This window comes from Pectinophora gossypiella, chromosome 19 (assembly GCF_024362695.1).
Source record: "Pectinophora gossypiella chromosome 19, ilPecGoss1.1, whole genome shotgun sequence".
In the NCBI taxonomy this organism is placed as follows: domain Eukaryota; kingdom Metazoa; phylum Arthropoda; class Insecta; order Lepidoptera; family Gelechiidae; genus Pectinophora; species Pectinophora gossypiella.
The window spans coordinates 8910465-8920080 of NC_065422.1; the positions used below are offsets into that span (position 1 = coordinate 8910465).

Genomic DNA, 9616 nt, shown 5'->3' on the forward strand with positions numbered 1-9616 from the left:
ACAATAATCCTTAGCTTCGACTTTTCTTCTCCACAGACCAATATAAAGGAGCAAAACGCACGACGCGTCGTCAGTTGCGGAATTTTGGAAACGCCTCGCTTTGGTCGGAAGAGTAACTTCTTCTTCACTCCTGGTACAAGGGTATGTATCTAGCGGATTGATTAAGGCTCTCTGCAGTTCTGCCCCCACGCCCTAATTAACAAAAAAAATCTTAAAAAATCTACGGACGGATTGGAGAGAGATCGTTTAGGACAGGCAGAAGTGGAAGCTCAGAGGGGAGGCATTTGCCCAGCAGTGCGTCAATCCAGGCTGGTTAAAAAAAACTAAAAAAATACTTTGTAGAAGGACTTTGAAAAGTAAGAGGTCCTACAAAGTTTCTTACTATTGTCGTGGTTTTCAAGACTTTTGCCCAGTTCATGGCTCGCCAGCTAGCTGTAGCTATGTTTAAGTCCCATGTAATAGGAACACACGTAAGCAAGCAAGCTTCAGGGTGCTTATGACGTCATGAGCGGGTGTCAAGTTGACTCAAATAAATTCTGAGTAGATTTGTATACCAATATCCTTAACTATTTATCCATCCAGGTGAATTTCGAGTGCAATCAAGACTTCATCCTGATCGGTGACAAACGACGAATTTGCGAGGACAACGGTCGATGGAACCTGCCAGACTATGGGTACACCGAATGCCTACGTAAGTATCATTCCCTACGTATCCATACTTCAACTACACATTTGAAACTTTTTAAATTTCCTTCGTCTGCAAGCGGAATGTAAACTAAGCGTCAATTCTGATACCCAGGTAACCAGGAGTATTCTCAACGCGCCCTGTTTCTGACCTGGGGCGTCATAGTGGCAGTTATTCTACCGTTAGGCCTCCTCATTTGCCTCTGTTGGTTCTGGTGCTGGCACAAGCCTCGCTCCGAAGGCAAACAGGGCTTCCGATTCGAAGACATTCCGCGATCCAAATCTGCGTCTAGACTTAACCTTCGAACAGCATCAATGGGAAACCTTACGGATACCATGAAATCATCCACGTTACGTAGTCAAAATTCTGATGAAAAGCCTAAATTAGGATCGGACTATAGTCCCTCTGAAGAAGCTCCTTTAAAACAAAATATTATAACGAGGGCCGCCCCCGCACCCCCCGGAGCCCAAGATGGGGATAGCTCTGGAATAGGTTACTCAGACTCCAACAAAAGTGATTCTGGCAAATCGGATAAGTCTGGCTTACCCAAAAAGCGTCGTTATGACAAAACTTATCGTACACACGAGCCTTTGCCTAACGCCCCTGATGTAGATTTCCCTGAGAAACTATGGGACTTATCCGAAGAGGATTTATTGTCTCTGACTTCTCCGTCTGATACGGAGTCCAATCGTGACTCAACTCTGACTCGTCCAGCGAAGGATATAGAGTATATCAGCAAACCTCGTCAAACTGGTCGCCATGCTCTAGCCAGTGACTCTGGCTACTCTACTACTAAGGATGGGTCTGAGGATCCTTATGCCCCTAAATTCGAGGGTCAATACAGCCCTATATCGTCCCACTACTCTCCTACTTACTCTGATATTTATTCTCCCCCCATAAGTCCGACTTCAGATCTAAGTCCAAGGAACACGTATAATAATCCTGGACTACCCGAGCCCCCCAAGAGTGCTCCTGCCGATCAGATAAAGACGTTTACCCTCCCTCCAAAGAGAGGAAAGTCCAGGGAGACCTTGATAGACCCACCGGCATCCGAAATTCCGACTTTTAGTAAGTCAACTATGGTGTAGGAAGAAAATCTATGTATGAAAGATTAAAATAGGATTTATAAAATTTTAGGATGCTTAGTACTTACACACTTTCTACCCACCTTTTACTTGTCTTAACTTTCTTTCTTGCTCTTCATTTTCGTTTGACCCACCTATTAGGGGCCATATCTCATTAGGACACCTTGACCACGCACGGTCGAGCCATCAACAATGTGAATGCAATTGGCACCAGGGGGTTACCCAACTTGAAAAGGATTTAGAAAAGTAACGGTGAAGTAAAGTAAGTGATCATAATGTATGGGATTGACATAAGGTGACATGTTAATCCCATCCATTTTTATTACTGTCGTTTTTGGTAATCGTTTGCAACTTGGCTAAGGACCGTTGTCTTGTTGGCGGCCACACCGTGAAGTACCGTTTATCCGGCATACAATTTGTTGCTGTCCATTGTGTCCTAATGAAATAGGGTGACCCTTAAGTATTCTCTCTCCTTCTTCTGGTTTTGTATGATTTTATGGTCACCATACATGTAAAACGTTCACTGCCAAATAGAACGACAAATGTTAGTTACAGGAAAATAGAATAGGTACCTATTAAAATCAATTTTAAGATATTGCACAAACTAAATTACGCACTTTAAGTAATAAGTATTATTGAGTACTTAACTATTACAGTATTTAGGTAGGTAACCGTAAAGAATTTCCCATTGATGTTAATTAAACATTCTTTGTATAATTTAGAATATTTGATGTTTATTTATATGATTCTTAATGTAAAAAAATACGTATTATACTTTATTTACTACAAACGATATTAAAAAGTCACAGCGAGAGGAAATTTCTGTTCCGTATGATGGTAGAATGACTTCCCTATGTTTCTATCTTTTGTTTGTATAAGAAAGCAAGGAATAATACCACGTTTTGGTGGAATAGAAATTTTCTCAACCGTGTGATGAGTTTCATTGCTCCCTAATCTCAGAAGATGTTATTGCTTGCTTTCTTACCTTGTTTACACAGTAACTGGGACAGACGAGTGAGTACCTTGCCTTTTTTATTTGCATTTAAGAGATAGGTAAGTAAGTAAATCTAAATATTGCTACGGCAATGTGATAACAGATAATAACTATTTTTGTTCTTCGATAGACTAAAAAAGAAGAAGGTATGTATACGTCAGTGACTCTAAAGTAGATTTAACAGTTAAGTACATAACATAAACTTACGACTATATTTTATTTTATTAAATATATTATTTTATATTATATTTAATAATATTTTACTAAATAAACCAAGTACTTAAATAAATATATCGCAATTGATATAGTCAAAGGTACGACTGCAATAATCCAATCAGTTTCTTGCAAAGTAATAAATTACCTGGTTGCATTTAAGATCTTCTGATTACATGTCGTTTCTGTAATAGACCAAAAACCACTACAAAAACGTAAATTTTATAATCATGACAACTAATGGTTCATAATTTCACCATTGTTTACATATAATTCGCTGGGCTCAGTGACTGAACTTTGTACCCACACCTCACCGAGTTTGCTGTTAGAGCAACGTGATAGATGGTGAGCCGTATCGCCGTCTATAATCGTTGAGCCAACTGTGTTAGTGAAAACTGCACTTAAGATAAATTAATAAATGAATGGTGCAAGTCCGGTAAGTCCGGACATGGCTCATTTAACGACTACTTATTTACATCAGTAAGTAGTAACCGGGACCAACGGCTTAACGTGCCTTCCGAAGCACGGATCATCTTACTTTCGGAAAATCAGGTGATCAGCCTGTAATGTCCTTACTTAGGTAATAAATTGATATTTACAATATTACCCTAATACGTCAGTAGCAATATGATGATGATGATGATCTCTCCGACCGATTTCGGCCATGGCGACCACTTCGACTCCTAGTTGGCACGACGTAGCAATATACGTATAGATGCTACAGACTAAAGCCTTATAAGTAATTTTGTAACAATCCCCTTGAACGTTGAATACAGGCAAGCAAGAGTACTCGTCGCGTACCCTGGGTGCCACCTGGGGGATCATCAGCGCGGTGATGCTACCGATTGTGGTGGTGCTCATCTGCGTCGGGTGGCGGATCCTCAAGCGACGCAAGGCCGAAGAGAAAGAGGAGAATGAGTACTTCGCCGTCAAGTAAGTATTACTCTACTTATTGCTCAGTCAATGCAGTAACAAAGTATACTAAGTAAGTCTGAGACCCAAGGAAAAACGTAGGATAGTTTTTAAACCGGAAATCACTATTAAGGGGATAAAAAGAAGCGTGCGATTACCCGAAGTCCTAGAACTCCGGTACCGACCCCGCCAGGGTGGTCGATGATTTCCCGCATTCAGCGGTTATCGCTATCAACCCGCTAGAGTCGATTAATTTTTTCGAATATTGTCCTCTCAGACAACGCCCTGAGCCGAGTTTCACGCCCAACTGGGCACCCTCAGGCCTGTTGTCTTAATTTTTGTACCGGGTGAGAGCCCTTAGCGCTCCCCATTTATCCGGCCAAGTAGTTAATGCCATGTACGAAGTCCACGCGTTAGGATCCGTCCATCGCCCAATGGTCTCAAACAAGAAGTATTGGATTAGGTTATGTCTACAGATCTATTGCATTACAAACACAAAACTTAGTTGGTAGGTATAAAAAATATCCTGGTAATCACAACATTTCCTTAATCCTCAGATCGCGCCCAATCGACCCAGACGAATCAATGAAGATAAATTCGGATGACGACAGTATCCCGTACAAGAAGGGCATAACCGAGGACAGTCCTGAACCGACTGACCCAGTGAAGGTTGTGGATACTGCTTTGACGAGCTCGGACCCTGGCTATGGTCAAGCATACCAGCCCTACAGTTCACAAGCGCAGCCCTACGCCTCGCAACCGCTAGCCTACGACCCCCAAACGCAGGCATACGACCCACAACCCCAAACCTACGACCCCCAACCCCAAACCTACGACCCCCAGGCATACGACCCACAGCCACAAGCATACGATCCTAACCCAGAACCTGAACAAAGCAGGCAATGGAGTGGTGAAACTGAGATCAACTAAGTTTAGTCTACTAAGATTATTTATAGATTTTTTTTTTTCAATGTTTGTTTCTAATTACATTTCTTGTATTTTAGATATTTTTCTAAATGTATGCGTAGTGTAAGATTAGTCCTTCAAAGGACTATTTTATAGAATTTTGCTATTAGAAAAATGTATCCCACCCTGCAATTTATAGGATAAATTATTTGATATGTTATCAATGATAACCCTCACTTCAACCTACGGTACAATTGAGAAATCACTTGACTTCGAAGTCAATTAAAACAATCTTTAGGCCAGGCGCGCACTACGAGTTTTTCGCCGCGCGGCAGAAAAAAGTAGCGGCATAATGTCGCACTGTAATACTGTACCAAACAGTTTTAAATTGTATTGCGCGCACTTAACGGCAGAGCCGCCGCTGCGGCGCAGTATTACAGTACGACATTATGCCGCTGCGCGAAAAACTCGTAGTGCGAGGCTGGCCTTAGTCTAAAAGGCCGTAAGCCACTAAGGAGTAAGGGTGAGCGCACGCGGACTGTCTGTACTGCTCACACTTACCTACGCGGTGCGGTAATGAGATTGTTGTATGGAGTGTCCTACTAACAATACACACATACATAAACTCACGCCTATTTCCCACCGGGGTAAGCAGAGACTATACTAATTCCATTTGCTTCGATCCTGAGATACTTCTCTTGCTTCCTCCACATTCCTCAATCGTTTCATACACGCACGCCGGTTCAGAGTAGATCGTACTGAAACTTTTCTAAGGACATCTCCAATTTGTTAAATGTACGTCCTTATAGGACGTGCGCTCTATCTACGGAACGAGATTCGAGAGACTTGAGATTTGGAACTTCAGCTTGACGTGGAAACCTTGAATGTGAATAAACTTTACTATACATGACAACACAAAGAAAATTCAACTATACCTATAGCTACTTATAGTAAGTACCTACTTAACCATAAAAGGTACCTACACTTAGTCTGTGCCTATTGTAATAATGTGACCTACTTAGCTAAGTAATACCTATAAGATTTCTGAAATTCCATTTCTCTTTGTTTTACTTAGTACCAATTTTATTTACTTACCTACTATTTGAAATATTACGAGTTACGTACTTTCTGTTTCATTTGTATTCAATAAAATATAATAGTTAATAATGTCAGTTTCTTTTTAACACCTCTAAGCAATCATAGCTTAGTGGTAAGTAGAATTTCCCTTGCATCCTTTTCCGGGTAAGTAGTTTAAAGTTTTACTTCAAATGCCAACGTCGTAAGGCAAAAGAAACTGCGTCTTTCTGCCTTTCTTCACATAAGACAGAACATAATCCTCTTTTTTTACTTATAATTATAAGAATTAAAATTGAAAACATATTTTAACGTACTTTCGTTTCGCCCTCCTACCCACCAATAGCTATTTATAGATTGCTTTGAATGGTGCCCAGTTGTACCAATATTTTTTTTGGGTACGGAACCGTCGGCGTCGGGGCGCAAGTGCAATCTTCACTTGCTAGGTTTTTTAGAATATTACCATAGAATAAGGAATTATACTACGTATTGCTATTACCTTTTATTATTATTTATTATTAGCTGTTAATTTTATTAGCTTAAAATACCAATTCAATACTACTGGAGTAAATGTCAAATTTATTTGGGCTTATAATAATCGCTATGTATTTTTGTTTTTTTTTCTGGGGTTTCTTTTTGTATTTTTTCATATTTTTTTTATCAGCATTTAAACATGGTACTCGGTGATGCATAAGAAACAATAACAACAGTTAAAACAACAAAAAGAAACATCCCCATGTTATTTGGTCGAGGCGATGGTGTAATTCTTGTATCTCCCCATGTGCGTGTTGGCATGTAGTATAAATGAATTAATTCATAAGTTTCTATAATAAAACTACTAAGTAAACATTATATCAATTTTATTTTTAAGATTTCTGTCCTAATAACTTGATAACAGACTCATTTTTGAATTTACGGTTTCTTGGTACAAGCAGTTCTTCTTCATCCATTGGTTCAATGATTGTACCAGCCTTGGTAATCACATTGGGTCTGATGAGCTTTTTATGTGCCTTTTCAGGGATAAATGTGTTCCCTAAAGGAGCTCTGATGGACGCTTCATAGTCCTTCACACTTGTGAAAGGGAATGGTACCTCAGTAACTTTATGTGATGCTAGTTTCGAGTCTCTATACTCTTTTATTATAATGTCGCCCTTGTTTTCATCTCGACGAGGCATTACTGGAGGAGCTTTGAGAATGAATCTGCTCTTTTTCCTCTTAGGTGGTTTCACTCCTTTGCCACCCCAGCTGCCCCAGCCTGGTAAGCTCAAATCTATGTCTTGTGGTTTATCCTTGTTGATTTCATCCTCTTTCTCTTGTCTAAAGCTAGCTACTACATCATCCTCTTCAAACACTTCCTCAATATTCACTTTAGGCACAACTTGTTCTTCATCATCTATTTGGTCATATTCATTTTCACCCTCTGGTATGGCAGTTTTCAAATATTTCGGTTTTACTTCTATAAATCTACTTGGATCAATATTTGTATCTGTTTTGCCTTGTGTATCAGCTGTATTTACTACATTAGAAACTTTGAATTGTGGATCTTTATTATTCTCAGGAGCATTTTTGGAAGTTGTTTCTATTAACTCTTCATCAATAATTGGAGTTATTTTCTTCTTTTTCATCTTTAAATATTCCAAGTTATCAATTTCATGCTCATCTCTACTTTGTGGATCAGTACCTGACGATTTAGACCTGTTTTCTAGCCGTTCAATATTCTTTCTTATTTTCTTTAACTTTTTCTCTACAAGATTAGCAATTTTGTTTTCATATGTTTCAAATGCTGTTGAGACTTTCTCAGACGATTTCAAATCATCATTTTGTTTAGGTTGATCACCTACAGGTTCCACAGTCCAGTTTGAAGTAGCCACAGCTTTTTTAGTTTTTGGTTTTTGTTTAGATGGCAGTTTATTTTTCTGTTCTTTGATAGGTTTCGAAACAACTTGCTCTGGTATATTTTTAGTCTTTTTGGCAACAGGCTCATCTATATTAGAATCTGCTTCAGTATCAGATGATTCAATATTATGAACCTGTGTTTTTCTGATATTCCAGTTGTTTTCTTTAACATCTTCTGATCTTTTCAACATCCAAGGGTTCATAGGGTCCAGGGCAATGTTGGGGATGACATCATTATTATCAGCATCATCATCTGAGCTTTCAGCGGTTTGTGTTTTTTGAGTCAGTCCTCTACTTAATGCTAGTTGTTCTGCTAACTCTTGTCTCACCTGAAAATAATAATATTAAAAAAGTTTATTTAGGTAAAACCTACGACACACATATACATTTACAACATTAAAATATACACACATAAAAATGTCCACATAATTAATAGAAAATTGTCTTAGCAATATTTTTCATCATTTTAACTATGTCTATATCAAATTTTATACAAATAAATACATTAAACATCATGGAACATAGTTTTCTATTGTATACTTACATCTTTATCATATTTTGCCCGAACAAGTTTGCTTTTGGCCCATTTTCCAGTATTTTTATGACGAAGGGTATGTCTTTCCAAAGCTCTGTTTTTCTCAAGTGCTTCTAACTTTTTAAGGGCCTCTTCTGGATCTTTCTTCTGTAACTCTTCAAATTCTTTCAATTGGTTTTTCAACTTTTCTTTCTTAAGGATACTGAAACAATATAAAGCATGTTTTAATATAAAAAAATGACTGGTTTAAAAGTTGTATGATGTACATACAACTATTATGATTGTTATGTATGATGTAGAATAAAATAATCTATTATCTGCATAATTATACAAGTATTTATCAGATACACAGTTCTTCTTTTTATAGAAGGATTGGTTAGATTGATAACCAACCTCACCAACCCAAGTATCTGGGTTATACAAAGTGAAAATCATTTATATTTACATCTAAAAACTTTAATTACTGACCGGTGGTACTTCTTGCTTTTTATTTTACTTTGCCTTTTAGCTTTTGCAGCCTTGTACGATTGCTGTGCTCTCATCTTGGCTAACTGCTGCCTGTGCTCCACCATCTCCTGGTACGTCATTGGATACAACTGCTCTTCTTCATCTTCCACTTCCTGTACCGGTGGAGGGTCTACTTCTTCCAGTGCTTTTTCTAAAGGAGACTTGAGGGTCAACTTTGATAGAAACTCCTCAGTTGGTTGAAGTTTGTGAGAGACATGTTTTATAGGGAAAGAAACAAAGTCTACAGTTCTAGCCCGGGCTACGACTGCATCCCAGCGGCCTACCTTCTTCTTTGTTTGTTCGTAACCTGTAGCTCGCTTGATACGCTCGGCTTGAGGCTTCTCCAATGGTTTCGGCAACACTTTAGAAGCGTCCTGGGTTTTCTTGAGTTTCTTCCCAATCTGCACATGATGAGCCGTTCCTCCGAGAACTTTGACAACTTTATTCAAATCTAACTTGTTAGATTTCTTAATTAAATCGAATTCAGAGTTTACATTTGTTGGTTCATTGCGTGTAGGCTCCGTTATATGTTGAGTTTTATCTAACTTTGATATAGCACTGACCAAACGATCGTGTTCTGAAGCAACATAGTCGATATCCTCTGTGTCCTCCATGATATATTTTCAAAATCACTGCAAAGACAATACTTTAACTGTTATTTATAATAAACTGATGTCTTTTTATACAATAACGCAATTTAATAAATAAAATTACACGAATTATAACCTCACAACTGCACGCTTACTTGTGGACTACTATATTTATTGCTTTAGAATACTGAATACACACTTTAACATTCTTAGATTATT

The 9616-nt window shown here is 38.5% G+C and overlaps 2 protein-coding genes across 6 annotated transcripts in view; one reads left to right on the plus strand and one right to left on the minus strand.

Moving 5' to 3' along the window:
- Positions 1 to 6721, plus strand: part of LOC126375627 (protein mesh) — a 29163-nt gene extending 22442 nt beyond the window's left edge. Inside the window, exons 18-23 of one of the 3 annotated variants that reach the window (XM_050022620.1) lie at positions 37 to 141; positions 583 to 691; positions 800 to 1703; position 2219; positions 3759 to 3910; positions 4447 to 6721. In XM_050022620.1, the coding sequence (XP_049878577.1) occupies positions 37 to 141; positions 583 to 691; positions 800 to 1703; position 2219; positions 3759 to 3910; positions 4447 to 4819 (1644 nt within the window). In that variant the 3' untranslated portion in view covers positions 4820 to 6721. Of the gene's footprint in view, positions 1 to 36; positions 142 to 582; positions 692 to 799; positions 2564 to 3753; positions 3911 to 4446 lie in introns of those variants that run through there. The other 2 variants (XM_050022619.1, XM_050022617.1) reach the window with 2 other exon arrangements.
- Positions 6713 to 9562, minus strand: LOC126375651 (U3 small nucleolar RNA-associated protein 14 homolog A). 3 transcript variants are annotated; one of them, XM_050022692.1, is made up of 4 exons: positions 9534 to 9562; positions 8769 to 9439; positions 8310 to 8502; positions 6713 to 8094 (listed from the first exon to the last, which is right to left on the minus strand). In XM_050022692.1, the coding sequence occupies exons 2-4, from the start codon at positions 9419 to 9421 to the stop codon at positions 6736 to 6738; spliced, it is 2205 nt and encodes a 734-aa protein (XP_049878649.1). In that variant the 5' UTR covers positions 9422 to 9439; positions 9534 to 9562; the 3' UTR covers positions 6713 to 6735. The 3 variants fall into 3 exon arrangements, with proteins under 3 accessions (XP_049878649.1, XP_049878651.1, XP_049878648.1); XM_050022694.1 differs by having other exon boundaries at positions 9522 to 9546; XM_050022691.1 differs by having other exon boundaries at positions 8769 to 9546.
- Between the last annotated feature and the right edge of the window lie 54 nt (positions 9563 to 9616).

Bases quoted from the DNA above. Each gene is read 5' to 3' on its own strand.
- LOC126375651 (XM_050022692.1), bottom strand. From the start codon at position 9,421: ATGGAGGACACAGAGGATATCGACTATGTTGCTTCAGAACACGATCGT. The intron at 8,503-8,768 runs GTCAGTAATTAA...ATATTGTTTCAG, and splicing joins AAAAGCAAGAAGTACCACCG to TATCCTTAAGAAAGAAAAGT. The intron at 8,095-8,309 runs GTAAGTATACAA...TATTATTTTCAG, and splicing joins GGGCAAAATATGATAAAGAT to GTGAGACAAGAGTTAGCAGA.